This window comes from Canis lupus, chromosome 7 (assembly GCF_003254725.2).
Source record: "Canis lupus dingo isolate Sandy chromosome 7, ASM325472v2, whole genome shotgun sequence".
Lineage (NCBI taxonomy): Eukaryota > Metazoa > Chordata > Mammalia > Carnivora > Canidae > Canis > Canis lupus.
In genome coordinates this window covers 44,173,662-44,194,382 of record NC_064249.1, presented here as the reverse complement: position 1 = coordinate 44,194,382, position 20,721 = coordinate 44,173,662, and the positions used below count along the sequence as shown (strand labels likewise).

Here is a 20,721-nt window from a genome sequence, read left to right as displayed (position 1 = left end):
TGGATGCCATTTTAACATATAATTAAATGACTTAAGACTGAATTTAGAATTTTCAGTGATCTTGCTAATAATGTGAACCAGCTTCATTACGCATGGTTGTTAATGTGTAAATCTCATTTAGGCATTAAGATTTCATGGAATGAGCTGGGTAGCTACAACTTCTAGATTTTTTAAACTAAAATACACTGACAGTATAATTCCATTTATTAAAAATATCTAGAACAAGCAAAAGTGAACATGAGGGAAGTTTACTATGTGTTGGAAATATTCTACAACTGAATTTTGATGATGACTGGGCAACTCTGAATTTACTAAAAATCAATGAACTGGACAACTTAATAGTTAAGATAGAAAAATTTTATGGCATGTAAGTTATACTCCAATAAAGCCATTAGAAAAAAAATAAGTGCACTGATAGGTCCAAAGGACAAGATGGCACACCCAAGTCCAAAACAGTATGTTCATGAGATGTCAGGAAAACCCCCTGCTACTTTCTTGCAGTTTCCAAAATTTCTAAGAAGTGCCTGTTGCTAGATACTCCAAGCTATCACCTACTACATAGGACAGCAATTACATGAGTCATAAAATATACATGCTAGAGCACATTTACTTGCCTACAGTTTGCCCTGGAGAGGATGAAATAGGAAGGCAAGCAATAATTTATTGAGAGACTACCACATGCCTGACACTGAGCCTAAGCTCTTTCACTATCTTATTGAAACCTGACAGTCATTTTATGAGGTAGGCATTATTTGACTCCATTTTACAGAGTAGAAAAGGGAGGCTCAAACAAGTATTTCAGTCAAGATCCCAGACCAAGTAAGCAATGGTTTCAAAACTGGAATCCGCACTTGTCAGATTCCCAATGCCACACTCCATTTTTATGCCAGGCTTACTTACTCATGTTGGTCTGTGATGCCAAACTTACTCGTTACAAATAGGTTCCACAAAATGACAAAAAAGAATCAATTATGAAATAAATACTTAGACATGAGAAGATTTCAACTCTCACTTCCCAAAGATGTTAATAATTTCATCAAAATTTCTCTCCTTTAAACAATGTGCTCTCTTGAAAATATTTCAACTGAACAAAGGCAAACAAAAATAGCCTTCTATGGTTATGCTCAGACATTTATGTAATGTTATGTAAACTCTCAGACATTTACAAACCTGTACCAAGAACAGTTAGTTCCGAGTGTAATAAACAATAGTGAACTATAAATTAACAAACCCTTTGGTTGGGCTGCTTTGTGTTTCTGACATAAAGATGCATTTCCTTTTGGCAGGAGGGTCTTCCTCTTCATCAGAAGAGCTTTCTATCGTTAGGTCAATAACATCCACTTTTTTCTTGCTTGTCTCATTGGCTACAGTCACTGAACAAGGCTTACTGAGGACACTTGAACCTGATGTAGGGAAGAGAAGTATAAGAAAAAAAAAATCAAACATTCAACACAAATAAACTCTAACCATAAGAATCGTAACTGCGCAGCAAGTCCAGGAGAATATACAGCCAGTAAAGCCACATACTCTACCCCAGAGATAGAGACTAAATCCTTAACTCCAGACATCTATCTGTAAAATGACTGCTTACCTGAAGAGAAAGGGTAAACTCTATGCCTTTCCAGAGGGTCAAAGCCTCCTATGGACAGCATGCTCTTATGCCTCCTGTACTGCCAAAGGATTTGCTCAGATCCTGCGGTAAGCAGTCTCCCCAGGTAAGTCTCCCCAGGTAAGCAGTCATTTTATAGATAGCCCAGGGTTATGGGTCCAATCTCCAGCCACAGACAAGAGTATATGCTTCAGTAGCTGTGTATTCTCACAGGTATGTGGAGGTGTTAAGTCAGAATCAGATACTTTCATTCTAGCAAAGCAATGGTACTCATGTCAGAGAACATATAGGCCCCCTCACCATAAGCCAGAAGTTGATAAAGATTTTCACCTTGATGAGTTAAAAGAATTCCAAACTTCTCATTTAAGTTATTCAGACATTTAAAGCTTTTCTTATCAATTATCTACTAATCACTTAGGTTCTTTCTGCCCACATATACCGTATGTTAACTCATCATCTCACAGAAATTACATTATGTCCTATAATCTGTTTAACAGAAAACTAACGTTGGTGATAATGGAAGAGCAACTAATCAACTAAATCACTATTCTCAAAGACGAGCGAAAACTTGATCATTCTATCTATAGGTTCAGTAACAACCACGGGAGAATGAAATTTTTTAAGTAGGCTCCACACCCAATGTGGGGCTTATACTGACGACCCTGAGGATCAAAAGTTACATGCTCTACCAAATGAGCCACCCAGTGCCCCAGGAGAATGACTAATATTGACATGAATCTTTTGTTTCACTCTGAGTACCCATTATTCATTACATTTAGAAAATATAATCAGCATGAAACTTAACTGCAGTGAGTGGACTATGTCAGATAAAAAGAAAACTTTAAGGGGCACCCAGGAGGCTTAGTGGTTGAGCATTTGCCTCCGGCTCAGGTTGTGATCCCAAGGTCCTGGGATAAAGTTCTGCATCTGGCTCCCCGCAGGGAGCCTGCTTCTCCCTCTGCCTATGTCTCTGCCTCTCTCTCTGTATCTCTCATGAATAAATACGTATAATCTTTGGAAAAAAAAAAAAGGAAGGAAGAAAGAAAAGAAAACTTTAAGTTCACCTATGGGTTCCAATTGTTCTGCCTTTAGTTTCCCCACATAGTGTGGACAGCTATAGGGAGTCAGAGGCTGAGCATACATCTGAGGAAACCAGGGCAATGGTCAAAGTCTTTCCCACAAAGAGATGGAAACAACCTGTTCACTTTTTTAGCAACTAATCTGTGAGCACCTGCCCTCACCCTCCACTGATGGACTCTGTGGCCTCTCTAGGCACACCTCCACTTGCAGTTCTCCCAAAATGTACTCTAAAAACAATCCTGAAAAACTGTCCATACAAATGTCATTTACAACTTTTCATTTTGTAACAAACACCATATATTAAAATGATTTTAGATGAGTGCTTCATCTATTTTATATATAAAAATATGTAAATATACTATGAAAAATCTAATTATAAGATGGTATAAACTTTAGCACATTTCTTAAGGAAAGAGTAAAAATCACTTGGGGGAAATTACACATGTAACAGATGATCAAAAGACAGAGTTCTCAAACTGAGCTCCAAATGTAGTTCTAGTGGCCAAAGTTAATGATAAAGACAACGTTGCAGGAGTCTCATTGCTTTGCTCTCTTTGGCCATTCTGCACATACTTTCTATTTTTGTACATGGCTGGCTGGACACTTTCATAGCTTCTTTCTTCGGTCTCATTGGACACCAAGTGCCATCCTCTTGGAATTTGATCTCATCCACATCAGAACAGTCATTGAGAATTTCCATAAAAAGCCTATAAATGAATTAATAAATACATAAATGTAATCAACAGCTTTGTTCAAAGGTGAACTAACTAAATAATACATATACTGCCTTGGAGACAAGAAAAATGCTACCTGACCTTTTTGTTTTGGTATTTCAATACTTCCCATTTTACAACTATTACATCCTCTTCCTCCTAGGTTTTAGATCTTTAATGAGCAGTAAGTGTCTGAGCATCATCTAAGAAATCAGTGACTAAACAGAAAGACACCTGGGTCTCTTAGCTGGGATTGTCAGTAAAGAATAACCTCCAACACAACATATAAAACAAACATAAGCAAATATAAAGGTTATTATACAAAAAACTAACTTAAGCTTATTATCAAGAAAAAAAGGATCATAAGGGTGGGGAAAGGAAGATTAGGGACAGGAAAACACCTCAATAAATTTAAATTAATTCTTCATACAAATTATGTTCTATGACCATAATGAAATTTGAAATCATCTTCAGAAAAGTACGTGAAAAATGCCCAAATGTTTGGAAACTAAACAACCAACCAATGAGACAAAGAAAACATAAAAACATAAATTAGAAAATATTTTGAACTGAATGAAAATGAAAATGTATAAAATTTGTGGAAAATGGCTAAAGCAGTACTTGGAAGAAAATTTATAGCACTGATTTACTAATATTAGAAAATTAGAAAAAGTCTTAAATCAATAACATCAGTTTCTACTGAAGAAACTAAAAACTACAAAAGAGCAAATTAAAATGAAAGTAAACACAAAAAGGGGGATCCCTGGGTGGCTCAGCGGTTCAGCGACTGCCGTTGGCCCTGGGACTGATCCTGGAGTCCCAGGATCGAGTCCCGCGTCAGGCTTCCAGCATGGAGCCTGCTTCTCCCTCTGCCTGTGTCTCTGCCCCCCCCATCTCTCTCTCTCTCTATCATGAATAAATAAAATAAAAAAGAAAGTAAACACAAAAAGGCAAGTAACAAAGAATAGAAAAATGAAACAGAAAAAAGACAAAAATCAATAGAAACAAGAAGCTAGTACTTTAAGATCAATAAAATTGACAAACTTCTGCGACGTCTGGGTGGCTCAGTGGTTGAGCAGCTGCCTTCAGCTCAGGTCATGATCCTGGGGTCCTGAGATCAAGTCCCGCATCGGGGCTCCCCATGGGGAGCCTGCTTATGTCTCTGCCTTTCTCTGTCTCTCATGAATAAATAAATATAATCTTAAAAAAAATGACAAACTTCTAGTCACACTAAGGCTCACTCAAAAAGAAAGAACCCGAAGAAACCCATGTATATTAAAGAAAATGAAAAAAAAAAAAAAAAAGAAAATGAATTTGTAGTTAAAAACTTTACCACAAAGAAAGCCCCAGTTCCAAACATCTTCACTAAAGAATTCTACCAAATATTTGAGGAGACACAATACCAACACTTCCCAACTCATTTGTATGAGGCCAGCATTCTGTGGTATTAAAACCAGACAAAGGGGGTGCCAGGGTGGCTCAGTCGGTTGAGGATCCATCTGACTCTTGGTTTCAGCTCAGGTCATGATCTCATTGGTTTATAGGAGCAAGGCCTATGTCAGGCTCCCACTCAGCACAGTCTGCTTGAGAGATTCTCTCTCCGCTTCTCCCTCTGCCTCCCTTCCTCCCTCCTACCCGCTCTGTGCTCTCTAAATAATAAAGTCTTTAAAAATTAAAAAAATAAAATAAAACCAGAGACATTACAAGAAAACAACAGAGCAATATCCCTCATGAGTTTAGCAAAACCCAACAGTACACAAACCCAACAATAAAAAGGGTAACACAATGCTAAACTAAAATTTATATGAGGCTGTACTGAATGTTTACATAAGCTAAGATTTATGTTGGGATATACTTACCCATCTAAAATTAGACTTTCATAGGCAGCTTTTTTGTCACACACAGGACAGATCCAGGTGGGCTTCTTCTCATTCATTTGCAGATAAAGGGCAGCATCAAAACATTGTAGATGTGTACAAGTCACTGCACGGCATGGGATTGTCAGCCTCATTTTCCCTAACTAAAAGACAGGGAAGTCAACAGGGGAAACCTTTCAGAGAGGAGAATAAAGCCTCAAATAAAAGAGTCAGTCATAAAAGTCTGAAAAGATCTTAGAAGATCAAAATGAAAAAAATAATTCAAACCAGAATTTATTTCCATCTAGATCACTACATATTTTGTTTGTATTCACTGACTGCCCTGTGACTTTTAAAAGCCCATTTGATTTTTTAAAAAGAATTAACATGTAAATTCAGATAGAAAAATATAAACAATGAAAACCTATCTTTCTCCCTATTCCCCTATTTAAAGGGAACCACTGTTACTCATATCTTGCATGTACTTTTATCGATATTCCAAGCATAAGCAACTATGTATTAAAAATTATTTTCCTAGAAATAGTAGCATGCAATACACACAATTCTGTACCATCTGTCACATAATATAGCTTGGTGAGTTTATCAATACACAAGAAAGCTACCATGATATGAAGGTATCACAATTGATATGAAGTATATGATATGAAGGATCTTTATTTAACTAGTACCCTGCCCTAGTGATAGACATTTAAATTGTTTACAATCTTTTATGACGACAAATAATGCTGCAATAAATATCTTTAGGATCTAAAAGTGACATTTCTGGGCCAAAGGGAAAGTGCATTTGTGATTTCTGTCACACTCACAAAATACCTTCCACAGAAGTGACCTATCGATTTATGTATATACATGTATAAATGTGCCTGGTTCCCTTTAACCAATACAGTGCCATAATTCATTTGGATCTCTGCCAACCTGATATGTGAAAAATACCCCATTATAGCTGTGAACTACATTTCTATTATTTTAAGTGAAGTTGAGCCTTTTTTTTTTTTTTTACTTCTAAGAGCCATTTGTATTTCTAAGAACTGTCTATTCATAACTTTTTCGCATTTTCCATTTGGTTATTAGTCTTTGGTTATCTATCTACAGAAGGATTATGTCAGCTTTCTATATATGATATGAACTGCAAATATATTTTTCACTTATGAAATTTTTTTACTTGTGTAGTCACACGTGCTGATATTCCAACATACTTTTATATAACCAGAGTGCTCTGTTCAATTGGTAGGGTATACCAACATCAGGACACACACCCAGGTTAGATTCAGTCTTTCTGTAGAGCCTTTCAACAGGCCTCCCTATATACTTCCTTACAGAAAATATCTTGGTTTATAACTAGATCTGTGTAATTGACAGAAAACCTGTTTCTCCACTAGACTCTAAGCTTCGCAAAGATAAGGTCCATGTTGCTGTTCACCACTGCAATCCAAGGGTCACAGCACAGTACCTAGAATGAAGTATGTGCTCAGTATTTGTTCACCAGATGATAGAACAAATGAAGAAAGGCTAGGAAAGTGGCAAAGGGAAAGAAAGGGAAGAAGGAAGGACTACTTCATAGGTACTATAAAGTCTAGGAAAATTCACCGCAAAATTACACTAACTTTGCCTGAGGAGTAAGGATTTTTAGAATGCTCCTGTTTTTTTTTTAACCCCCTTTTGGTTTATCTATAATTTCTTTCTTCTAAGAAACATTTGGTTATTCTATAACTTAAAAAAATAATTCAGCCAAGTCATCACCATAGCAATAACTTGTTTGTATAGTTCTACTTCCATGGAAGGCACAATATTGATGACTTTATGTTAATCCTAGTGACACTTTATATTTAAACCTAACAACTGCACTGTATGTTTGATCTATATTATCATCCCCACCCCTGCCCCGCCAGAACACTGAGGCACAAGGAAGCTAACTAATGACTACCCACCATTACACTACCATTACAGAGGTAGAAAGTGGCAGAGCCAGTATCTGAACCAAGCAGCTCTGGCTCCAGAGCCCATATCACTGTGCTATGCTGATTCCATCTGAGTGTTTAACCAGAATTCTAAAAAGGACCTTAGAAGTTACAATGATTTGTGCAAGAATGTAGCACAATATAACTCATTATTTAAAACAGGAAAAAAGTGAGAATAGAACCTGAGGCAATTTCTCTTCTTATGATATTTCCTTCTATTTTTTTCCTTCCTTATACCAAATTATCCCCTAAGTCATGTGGAATCTTACTGGGTGATAAGGATTTCTATATAAATTTCACAGAATCCTCCTAACAGCCCTATGACTGCAGAAAGACTAGTATCTGTATTTCTGCTTTTTTTTTTTTTTTTTAAAGATTTTATTTATTTATTCATAGAGACAGGCAGAGACACAGGCAGAGGAAGAAGCAGGCATCATACACAGAGCCTGATGTGGGACTCGATCCAGGGTCTCCAGGATCACGCTGCGGGTGGCGCTAAACCACTGTGCCACTGGGGCTGCCCTGTATTTCTGCTTTTGAAGTGAGGATGCTGAGGTGACATGAAGCTACAAATAACATGCTCACTAAGACCCAGCTGGTGGAGCTCTAACACAAACCCAAATGTTTTTCACTCCCATGAGAACCCTCCTAGTTTTACGACATCACCCATGGTGCTGGTTCTTGGTTTCAACTATGTATCTACTTTTTCCTATTTTGCTAAGAGTTTTTGTTCTATTAGGAATGGATGTTGTCTAAACACCTACTCAGCACCTAATGAGATAATCACAGCGGCTTCCTGCACCCCTTTCAATTCAATTATTAACATAAATTTTTTCATAGATTTTTCTAAAATCAAACCATACTTGCATTCCTTTTGTTATCATGTATTATTCTTTTGCAATACTGGATTCTTTTTTAAGTAGTGGATTCTACTGGCTAGTGTTTCACTTAGAAATTTTTCATCATTGCTTATTTGGAAACAACCCAAATAATCACTAAACAATGTTGAACAAGGGATGCCTGGGTGGCTCAGAGGTTAAATGTCTGCTTTCGGCTCAGGGTGTGGTCCCACAGTCCCGGGATCAAGTCCCACATCAGGCTCCTCTTGAGGAACATGCTTCTCCTTCTTTGTATGTCTCTGCCTCTCTCTCTGTGTCTCTCATGAAAAAATAAATAAAAATCTTAAAAAATATATATGTTGAACAATTTACACCATATCCAATCAATAAAATACCTATAGTGATTAAAATAAGACAGATCTACACATATTAATAGATATACTGTTAATTTTAAAACAGTAAACCACAGAACAGTGTATGTAGCACAATACAATTTTTTCCAATAAACACAATTATGAACATAAAGTTCAATCTAGAAAGATATACTTTATACTATTGTAATATTACTTCTGAGTAACACCTTAGCAATTTAAAATTTTAATGTTTGTTCTATTTGAATAATTTTATAACAAAGTAGGTACTATACTCTGTCAATTTCCAGAATTTGTTTCTTTAAAATAATGCTCTAATTCGGCCTACTGTGAGTTTTTGTTTTTGGCTACTAGTTCTCATACTACTGGCTTCGGAATCCTTTTACATTCTTTAAAATTGAGAACCCCAAGGGGTTTTTATGTATACAGCTTTCATTTACCGATATTTATTGTAGTAGAAATTAGAGTTGATATTTTAAAAAAACAAGAATACCCAAAATACACATTCCATCAGTCATTGGAGCAGTGACATCACCAACAGGTAACCCCTGTTAAATGCCACTGCCTACTCATGAGAAAATGAGAGCAGAAAAGGGAAAAACTGCATCCTAGTATTATTTTTAAAATAGCTTTAACTTTGTGAGCCTCTTCAAGTGTCTCAGGGGCCCCCAAGTATCCCTGAACCACACTATGAGAACATGCTTTTTTTCTTCTTCTTTAGTGCCACTTTCATCTCTTCTGTCACTGCCTTAGAATTTCTACAACACAGAGAACTGAAAGCATTCACAACTATGGAAGCTGCTGATCTTAAATTTACTCCAAGTGTCTCATCACAAGAGTTAATGAACATTTCCCAAGTTAAAAAAAGCATTTATTACCAACTGGCTGCATCTGATCAATTTCCTAGCTGGTGTGTTAATAAAAGCAGTTAAATATGTATTTAGTCAAATGATGGAGGGACTAATGGATGGATGGACGGATGGATGAATGAATGAGTGAATGAAAGAAATGGTGCCTAATCAATGCGATGCTTTTTTTGATTCATAAAATATTTTTACTTAAATTCCAGTTAACATAAAGTGTAATATTAGTTTCAGGCATATGATACAATGATTCAACCCTTCCATACATCACGTGGTACCCATGACAAGTATACTCCTTAATCCCCATCACCTATTTCATCTATTCCCTCATCCCCTTCCCCTCTGGTGACCACCAGTTTGTTCTGTATAGTTAACAGTCTATTTCTTGGTTTGCCTCTTTTTGTCCCTTTGCTCATTTGTTTCATAAATTCCACATATTAATGAAATCATACGGTATTTCTCTTTCTCTGGTTTTGCTTAGCATAATACTCTCATGCTCCCTCCATATGTCATTACAAATGGCAAGGCTTCATCCTCTTTATGTCTGAGTACTATTCCTGTGTGTGCGCACGCACACACACACACCCCTACCTGTTCTTTATCCATTCATCAGTTCATGGACAGTTGGGTTGCTTCCATAATTTGGTTATTATGGATAATGTTGTTATAAACATCAGGGTGAAATGTTACACCCAGAGTATCTAAATTGATTTTCACTTTACCGTAGCTTAATTAGTATCCATGTAAATTAAGAAAGAATGTATATAGTAAAAATGGCCCAAATCAGTGGTTCCAAACTATACAGAAGTTAGACTCTTAAAAGATAAAATTAAACCTAGCTCCCTTTTCTACCCCTCAGCCACCCAAGCCCACCTCTGCAGGACAGAGAAAATCACAAGCTGGTAGCATTAAGATAGAACCCCTGTGTAAAATTCAGACACTGTGTTCAGAAATATAACTATACACACTTAGTCAGATCCCTCCTTCAAGAACAACTATAAAACTGCCTTCCATAGGTCCTAAGGATAGAAGCTTTGGTCTGTGCTTCCCACTACCCAGACTCATATCTATTCTGAATCATTTTACAAATATACCATGAAATACAACAAATACTTCTTACACTACCTTAAGGCTATTGTTTTCCCTCATTTCTGCCTCCGGATACAGGGTTCACCTCTTATCCTTCCAAATGGGTGGAAAATCCTCACCTCAAATCCTTCCAATCCACTCCGTGCTTCTCAATCTCCTATCACTGCACCAGACCCAGTGTTACTTCCGCAGCCAGTAGGCTGTGCTCCTTTCTACTCTTCTACTAATACTGGTATTATCTCTTCCTCAAAAACTCTTCTCACCATCTAATTTCTGTTATCCATCTGTTAAATTTGATCAAAACATCTGTTTGGTGTTCTAACTAATGCATATCATATACTATAGTTAGTTTCAACTTCATGTTAACACTACTACAGCCTGAAAAGTACCATTTACTCTTTTCTTAGAAAATGCTGAAAAAAATCAGGTAGGATGACTTTTTTCAAAAAGCTCTTAAAAAAAAAAAAAAAAAAAAAAAAGCTCTAAAGACACTCTACAAAACAGACTTTGTTTCACTTGTAAGCAAAGAAAAGAAAATATTTAATGAACTTAAAGCAGGATCTTATTACTTATTTCATTGAGAAACTGAAATGTTAATGTTCTTAAAAACTGTCCATTTTATTAAAAGAGATACATTTGAAAAGGAACTGTTCTCTACTCATATATAGAAGGAATCTTATCACTCTGATGTACCACTTTCACTATTCTCAAAATCTGACAATCCATTAGGATGTTAGTCTATTTTGTTTTGGTTGTTCTCCTATAGAATAGCAGCAGTATTTGAAGGAAAAAAAGGGGAGGAAAAAAAAACCCACAAGTGCCAAGAAAACAAGACAGAAAATGGCATCATGCAATCATTAGAACTCCTCAGGTAAGCTGTACAGAAGCACTTTCTTCTTGATAAAATAGTCTGCTACTAAAACATAAAGGTAACAGGAGTTCCCTTACCATATAGTCAGTATGCCCAGAATATAGCCAGCAATTAACACTTGCTGCTCAGTATACTAGGGTTAAATTGTAAGAAAACTGCCAATACCCAACTGTTTTTGACCAACAAAACAGCAATTTCCTGTATTTCAATACAATATCAATTTTAACATGAGAAGGAGGAAATGGGTAATGTGAAGACACTGAAAAGAACTCATGCCTCAAGGTTTGCACACAGCATGGGAGTAGAAGAGGATGTCCTGGGTCCAAACACAAGCCCTCTAGGGCCTCTACCGCCACTTTCAGAGCATTAATAACCCCACTCCTGCTCTGCTGTTGACTGCAGACCCTCTCTCTGGGTCTAATAACCACAGGTTCCCAATTTCTAAGCAATCCAAATTTCATGCACTTCTATTCCTTTTCAATAAAGCTAAATTAGTTCAAGTTAATGTAATAAAAAAATAAATTCAGAAAGAAAGGGATCTGCAAACACCAGTTTCTAAAGTGACAGGTGGACTTATAACTAGGATATTAAGTATTTAAGCCCAATTTGGGATTAAAATATATTGTAAGATAACTAGAATAATGTCAGAAGACCAAAATTTTTACCCTTGTTCCACTATTAACTGGGTGATGTGGGTTAGCCAACAGCTTTCAGTCTCCGTCTCCTCATCTGCAAAATGGAACAACTCCACACAGGTTTACTAAGACAGTTAAATTAAGGAGCACATCATAGGAACTCAAAAAATTATTCCTTTCTTTCTCCCTCTCTCCGACACAATTCTCTCTCTGTTTAAATACTGTACATTTCTCACAATGCTGGCTGGTCACAAGGTGCCCCCAAAAGTATACTCCTGATTTTGTGACTTTTCTCATCAAGTTCCTCATGTCTGGAAAGGGTGCCCCTTCACCAGTACTGATTTTAAAGAAGCCTTCATCCACTATTATTCCTGACCTCTCACATTTCTTTGGTACTCTATTACCAAGGTTACATACATGTGGTATATATGGTCTTCTGCTTTCTCATGTGAGTTAGTTCTATCGCTCAAATTATTAACTTTCTGACAACTTATCAAGTCCTCAGTAGTTTCCCCCAAAATTAGCTAGCTGAGTACCAACACATGAGGATCTGAGAGTTGCTGACTGATTTCTACCCTATAGTCCCTATGTAAAGAGACATAGAAATTATTGTGCAACTTAGAAGTACATTACAGACTAAGACATCTCAAGCATTTTTTTTTTAAAGATTTTATTCATTTATTCATGAGAGACAAAGAGAGAGAGAGAGAGAGAGACAAAGGCAGAGGGAGAAGCAGGCCCCATGCAGGGAGCCCAAGACGAGACACAATCCCAGGACTCCAGGATCACGCCCTGGGCTGAAGGCAGGCGCCAAACCGCTAAGCCACCCAGGGATCCCTCAAGCATTCTTACTCATTACACCAGAACCATCAATAACCATTAGGCGACAGTAATTTTAGTGCTATTTTTCAATTCTCTGTATATTCTGATAAAAGGAATCAACCCTCTATTCTCTATGTTTACTATTAGCTGTGAATTTTCTACAGCAAAAAACTGTGACAGATTATTCTGAACCTAAAGCTCTCTTCCCTCATCGATATAACATCCTTTTAGGTCTCTTCTTGCTTAGTCATTGTTTGAAGAATATTTGCATTCTTTAAAATTATAATGCTTAATCATTAAAATACCTGAATGAGAAAATGACAAAAGTTCAGAATTCTATCATAATGTATCATTCATTCCCACACTTACTTATATAGAAAAATTAGTAATTCATAAAAAGTGAAAGGCCCCACCCAGAAAGTTTTGTTATTTTACTTACAGGGCACATCAAGGATACCCGAAGGCTAGTTGTAGCAATTTCACTATCAGGATCTGCAGTAAGTTTTTCTTTAACTTTAAAAAGAAAGAAAAAGAATTTTTTAAAAAATTTTAATTAACTGTGATAGTCTAATTATACAAATATATATCATCTTATTTAAAGTTTCCCAAACACTTCAAGTAGGTCAAGAAACTACAAAAAGAAAACCAAAAAAAAAAACAAAAAAAAAAAACCCTCAAAATGTTAAGTATTAATGTACTGAAAACACAATCATATTTTCAGTATTAGGTTAAAGAATTACAGATTTGCAAACTCTAGGATCACATGTTTAATTATTTTTTAAATTTCTTTTTAAAAGTAAAATTGCAGGTAAGAAGAGTTTCAAAACAGAAAGCTGTTGAAACCTGAAGAACAATACAACAATTGGGGAAGGAACTTGGAGAGCTGTACTTGGAGCTTCAATGTTTTCCTCTCACACACACTGAGTACTTTTTATTAGGAGGTATTGGTTGTTGCCGACAACTATTAAATTTGTAAATGAAAAAGGCCAAATATTCTTATACTCCCTTTGACAACTGAAGACCATAATCAATATGCTAATGACTCTGCAATTTGATTTACCAGGTAATGTATATAAAGTATGGTCTCTACAAGCCCATAAGTATACACATGGCCTCTGGGTGCCAAATTCTTAACACCATTATAGAGAACAGGCAAGGAAATGGGAGACACTGGAACTGCAGCAAGCTAAAAAATGGAGAGAAGCATTTCCCTGCCTTCCAGTTCTAGGCAAGAAGATCCCTACTGTGCTAAGGAGAGGAGAATGGCTTAAGTACAAGAATCGCAACACCATTTCAACAGCCCTACTTGGCTCCCTTTTCGATCTGTAGATCCTTCCTCCTTTCCAATTCATTCAGTGGTATGGGAGGCAACTAGGGGAAAAATACTTTCTTTCCCAGAAAAATGTCTTATTCAATTAAATTAAGTTACTGAACTGAATTATTTACAGTTCAGGTTAGACTTTTTTTCTATTATACACTATGAAAACAAGGTACAAAATAAAACATCTGAGAATGCAAATATTGTTGATAGATATCAACATTTCTTTTGCAAAAAGAGTTCAGAATTTTTTTTAATGTACACCCTACTATACACTGGAGGTTCAGAAGACTTGCATTCCTATTCATAAGTCAACATATGCATTAAAATTACCATCAACCTGACATTTACCTAAATAAGTTTTCATGAAAAAGCCAAAAATCAGACAGGTTGGGATTTAAAACCGATCCTTGGGAGTGATTTCTAAGAAGTGTTTTTCAATTTATAGGGCTCTGTTCTTAGAGTATTTTTAACTCAAAATTCATTTTAGTTTTTTGAATAATTCTTCCCAAACTACTCCTATATTGATGTATATTTGAGGCTTGGTTTTTCTTTTTTTTTTTTTTTTTTTTTTTCCATTAAAGCATCTCATATGCTCAGTCTTACAAACATTACTTACTTAGTGCTCTGGAATGATCAGGGTTTCTAATACCTTTCATTTTTAATCTCTGTAATAACATGGCTGATGTGAGCTGTCGTACAAGATATACAGACATGGAGTAATTCTACAAAGAAAGATAATCTGTATTAAAGATGAGAGATAATAGTCTATTTACATAAAATACTTGTCTAAGAAACTCTGGTTTCTAAGAATAAAATTCAAAATAACATTCACAGGAAGGTCAAGGACTGGGAAGGGAACAGAATCAACGCAGCTACTTTAGGGAAGATAAAACTCTATCATATTAAAGGTATTTCTCCATCACTTACCACTTTAAAACATCCATATGAAAGATAATATATCTTAGATTAGTAGTTTTCAAATTGTGTTTCTAGTTTAGCAAAACTGATTATCTTAGAGCCATCACGCTATGAATGAGGATGTACCCTCCAAAGCCCACTTCTCATTAAAACTGTTCTGTTTTCATGTAATGGGATTGTCAGTATTTTCACTGAAAAATGGAAGCCACTGCAGAAACAAAGTTCAAACACTAGTGGTCTGAATTAACATTTCAAATCCAGAGTTTCAAAGTTCTAATTCTGGCAGAAGAGACTATATGGCCTTGAGCAAATCTTCAAATGAACCCAGTAGCAGCTTTCTTCTGAGAAAACTTTTGACAAATTAACCCCTCTTTCCAAATGCACATTTTATTAGGAAGGGGACAGCTACTATAGTATTTAAGACACACAGATAAGAAAAATAAAAAAGACAAGGCCAGAAAATAATAGCATCCAATCCTATACCTTTTAGATCTTGGAACAAAAAAAACTTCTTAGCTATTTATAGAGCTATGAAGAGATGAAATATAATTCTACCTATATGCTAAAAATCTATTTCACTAAATATACTCATTCAATTGATCCTACTATAAAAATACTTTTAACAGTTACCAAGTCAAATATTTTAAATAAAATTTGTAATGTCCTGCAAGAGTCTTTTTAAATATCTGAATACCCAATATAGTGTGCAAACTTTAAGTCAATTAATCATTTTAATTACAAAGAAAGAAAGTCATTCCCAGTACATGGCAAAAAAAAAAACCCTGCAAGGTCTCCAATGTCTACAATTTCCTATCCTCGTGGGGAGCCCAATGTGGGACTCAACCCCTAGACCTGGGATCATGCCCAGAGCTGAAGGCAGACGCTCAACCACTGAGCCACCCAGGCATCCCAACATTCTGTATTTCTATATATAAAGAAATAGTTCTAAAACAGAAATCCCATGCTGTATTAGTCAATATCCCACAATGGAGATAATACATTTGAGACTAAGAATTAGCAGAAAGCCAGGTTCATCAACCTAAAGGTACTGGGAAAATAATGTAATTCTAAGTAAATATTTTCATATGAGATTCTCACATTATCTGAAGTAAGAGCTGTTTATGTAAAAGCTGGAACAGATTATTTCCAAACACATTTAACCATTTTCCTCAAACCCTAATAAAGCTTTTTGTCCCTCTTCATAAACACATAACATCACCTGAAGTTTCCAGTTTCTTAAAACACTAAACACATAAACACAATTGTGATTAAGCTGTTTCCTTAAGAAATAACTGTAATTACACTCACTTCTTCTCCAAGAAAATGAAGAGATGACATTCAAGAAATCTTAAACTTTTTAACCCTAAGACTCTCTACATCTCCACCTCTGAAATGAAAATTACTGTTTTTTTAGAGAATCAGAAAACTAACAAGTGAGAGCTAGTAGCCTGAGCTAAGACAAGACAAAACAACTCGTAGTGAGATGACTTTCATGCTACCCAGAAAAGTCTTTACCTTTCCGATTTCTGATGCCCAAGAAATGGAGATCTGGTTTGGCACAGCTGAAGATAACCTAACTAAAGATGTAATATTCAAAGGGCGTCCAGGGCGCTTCTGTTCAATCCCATTTTTAGGTGGTGGTGCATAACCCTAGAATGAGAGAGAAAAATAATTTTAAATTCTCTTTTGGGGGTCATTTTCTCCAAGATAGATACACATTTGCCTAATTTCTATCACAGTTATCCTTATTTTATCCTAGAAATCATACAATCCTCATCCTAAAGTTACCAATCCAAAAGAGGAAAATGACCTTTTAAAAAGGTTATATGGGGGATCCCTGGGTGACTCAGCAGTTTGGCGTTGCCTTTGGCCCAGGGCGTGATCCTGGAGTCCTGGGATCAAGTCCCACATCGGGCTCCTGGCATGGAGCCTGCTTCTCCCTCTGCCTATGTCTCTGCCTCTCTCTCTCTCTATGTCTATCATAAATTAATAAATAAATCTTTAAAAAATAAGAAAAATAATAAAATAAAATAAATAAATAAATAAAATAAAATAAAATAAAATAAAATAAAATAAAATAAAATAAAATAAAATAAAAAGGTTATATTTCACAAGTCCAGAAAAGTAAAAAACATAAAAAATAAAAAAAATAAAAAAAATTCCACCATTAAAATTAAAGATGCTAACATCTTGCCATATGGACTATGAACTTTTTTTTAAAGATTTTATTTATTTTTTCATGAAAGACACAGAGAGAGAGGCAGAGACACAGGCAGGGGGAGAAGCAGGCTCCCTATGGGGAGCCCAATATGGGACTCAAACCCAGGGCCCCAGGATCACGACCTGTGCCAAAGGCAGATGCTCAACCACTGAGCCACCCAGGTGCCCCTCTTTTTCTTTTTTTATATATAATAAAGTTGCACCTCTTTGTACTGATTCATCTTAGGAGCTCCCACTCAAAATGCATTCTAATAGTGGGGATGGGAAAGAGGGAAAACAGTTTGAGGATAAAGGAACAAATTAAACTAAACTACTGGGACTACATCAAAATAAAAAGATTCTGCACAGCAAATGAAACAATCAACGAAACTAAAAGATAACCTACTGAGAGGAAAGTATTTGTAAATGACATATCCGATAAAGGCTCAGTATCCAAAATCTATAAAGAACTTATACAACTCAACACTTAAAAAATCCCCCAAATAATCGAGTTAAAAACTGGGCAGAAGACATGAACAGATGTTTCTCCAAAGACGACATACCCATGGTCAAGAGATAGATGAAAAGATGTTCAACATCATTCATCATCAGGGAAATGTAAATCAAAACTACAATGAGATATCACCTCACATCTGTCAGAATGGCTAAAATCAAAAACACAAGAAATAACAAGTGTTCGTGAGGATGTGGAGAAAAAAGAATCCTGTGCATTGTTGGTGGGGATGCAAACAGGTGCAGCCATTGTGAAAAACAGTATGGAGGTTCCTCAAAAAATGAAAAGCAGAACTAGTCTACAATCCAGTAATCGTACTAGTAGGTATTTACCGAAAGCCTATAAAAACAATGATTCAAAAAGTTATATGCACCTCTATATTTATTGCAGCGTTGTTTACAATAGCCAAATCATGCAAACAGCCCAAGTCTCCATCAATAATGAAGGGATAAAGAAGAAGTAGTATATACATACAATGGAATATTATTCAGCCATTTAAAAAAAATCCTGCCATTTGCAACCACATGGATGGAGCTAGGGAGCATAATGCTAAGTGAAGTGAGTCAAGAAAAAGAGATACCATATGAGTTCACTCATATGTGGAATTTAAGAAACAAACCAAATAAAGGGGAAAAAAAAGAGACAAACCAAGAAATAGACTCTTAACTACAAGGAATAAACTGATGCTCACCAGAGAGGAGGGAGGGAAGGGAGTAGAGGGTGGATGAAATAGGTTATGGAGATTAAAGAGTATGCTTCTCATGATGAGCACTGAGCAATGTTCAGAACTGTTGAATCACTATATTGTACACCTGAAACCAATGTAGCACTGTATTTAATAATACTGGAATTAAAAAATAATAATAATACTGGAATTAAAATTTAAACACTTAAAATTTTTCAAAAATAATTAAATAAAATATATTTATTAAAGTTTATAGGGAAAAAATAAACTAATTTCAAAGGAATTACTAAAGTTTTATGAATGAAAAACAATGCTCTCCACTGCCTTCTCTCCAAGTAGAAAAGAAATTGTCATTTTTAAAATCAGATCGTGTTAACAAAGAATAATCAATATTTCAACTGGCAGGGATACCTGGGTGGCTCAGTGGTTGAGCAGCTGCCTTGGCTCAGGTCGTGACCCCAGGGTCCTGGGATCAACTCCCACACTGGGGTCCCCAGAGGGAGCCTGCTTCTCCCTCTGCCTCTCTGTGACTCTCATGAATAAGTAAAATCTTTAAAAATAAAAAAATTTTTAAAAATTTCAACTGGCATTAAATTAGCCCGATGGCTATAATACTGGTTATGCTTTATTCTACTTTTTCTAATCATTAAGCATTTGTTTTAAACAAGTGTATTCATTTGATTCACGTTACATCCAATTCTCAATTGCCAGAAGACTTCTCAGTTTGTAATTTTCAAAACTAAAAATATACTTTTTAGAAAATTAAAATTTCTTAGCTATGAAAGCATCTATGTATTGAAAAGCAGATATCATATTTCACTGAATCTAAAATGCCAGTGACATAACTGTGTCCCACTAAGTAGGAAAAAACACTCAGTTAATGATACAACCTAGCATATCACTACTTGGAGCATAGCAAGGAAATATAGGCAAAATGAACTGCCTAATATTTTCTTTTCAAATATACAGAAGAATCTTCTGAATCACTTTTTACTACTCAGTTATCAATGTATATGTTTCATAGTATCTTCCTATATGCCACTAAGATTTCTGGAGATACCAGTATTTCTTAAAACTATATTCTACTACTCTACTAATAGCTCTCAAATTTCCTTGCAGGTCACTGATACCCTTAAATTAACGGTCTGTGTTACTGCTGCTACAGTCTGGATCTTATGAGAATGTACCGATCAAAGCTTTTCAGACAACCACCAGGATTCGTGAACCTTCCTTAAAATGTTCTTAAATCATTTGTTGGTTAAAAAAAAAAAAAACCAAAGGAGCACAGCTAACCCGTCATGCCGCAGGAATAACATCAAGGCTGCAAAAGTATAGGCAATGACAATACATTACAGCTGCTAGCTACCTGGTCATCAGCAACTGTAAAATAGCTCTGGATTCCAGTGATGGTAAAAACACGCATGTTAGAAACAATGAAATACGGTATGGTGGTATGACACGACAAAGCTAAGGAACATGTTCTATCACAACTAGGGAACATCCTTCACTGCCTTGTAGGAGGTACACAACCTTACAAAATTAACTGGAATTCTTATAAAATTGCTTAGTATCCAGTCTATATTCAAATTTCCCCACTGTTGTCTCAAACGTCTTTATAGAAAGTTTTCAAACATATAAAAAAAAAAGTATAATGAACTCCCATATACTCATCATCCAATTCACTATATATTTGCTCATTAAGAGTCTTTACCTATTTGACCTCACTCCCAACCCAGATTATTTTAAAGTAAATTGAAGACATGTCACATATCCCTATATAGCCTGGTACACAAGATGTCCTTTTACAGCCTGATTCAAACTAGAGCCTCACACTGTGCTTTAGCTGTCTCTGAAGTCTCCTTCATTCTATAGTAAGAATAATTTTTATTGTCCCTCTCCCTTGCTTCTTCCTTTCCGATGTCATTTTTCATTGAATTTTGACCCAAAGAATGACCTTACTTTTTGGATGAGGCAGACTGCTTCTTCATGGTAAAAAGCTCTGCTGCTCTATCTCCTGTAGATGTTTTAACCTGGTAACTAGTTGCACAGGCTTGATTTGATTCAGATTTGAATCTTCAGTCACAAAACTTCATAGAGAATGTTATGTACTTCCCACATCATGAGGCACGTAATGAGCTTACCCCAATTACATTGATGCCAAGACTGATGAGGAATTCAGCTATGTCAGCCTGACCCCTCCACAGTAACACTCTCCATCAAGCTTTGACCTAATGGTTTTAGCATCCATTGATGGTTACTTAGATCAAATATAATTACGGATTTGAAAAGAGTGGTTTTCAAATCCATTATTCCTTTTGCTTATGTTAAAATGTTTCCATAAAAAAAACTTGATGGTG

At 35.8% G+C, this 20,721-nt stretch overlaps 1 protein-coding gene across 13 annotated transcripts in view; it reads right to left on the bottom strand.

Annotated features, from left to right (window-relative positions):
• Window positions 1–20,721, bottom strand: part of PIAS2 (protein inhibitor of activated STAT 2) — a 147,572-nt gene that overhangs the window by 56,200 nt on the left and 70,651 nt on the right. For all 13 annotated transcript variants that reach the window (XR_007412054.1, XM_025428956.3, XM_049112659.1 and 10 more), the window contains 6 exons: window positions 16,482–16,616; window positions 14,665–14,770; window positions 13,167–13,240; window positions 5,262–5,422; window positions 3,263–3,396; window positions 1,232–1,403 (listed from right to left, as the gene is read on the bottom strand). Coding sequence is in view for 12 of the 13 variants with exons in the window: in XM_025428956.3 (XP_025284741.1) it covers window positions 1,232–1,403; window positions 3,263–3,396; window positions 5,262–5,422; window positions 13,167–13,240; window positions 14,665–14,770; window positions 16,482–16,616 (782 nt within the window). In the remaining variant the exon portion in view is untranslated. The remainder of the gene's footprint in view (window positions 1–1,231; window positions 1,404–3,262; window positions 3,397–5,261; window positions 5,423–13,166; window positions 13,241–14,664; window positions 14,771–16,481; window positions 16,617–20,721) is intronic.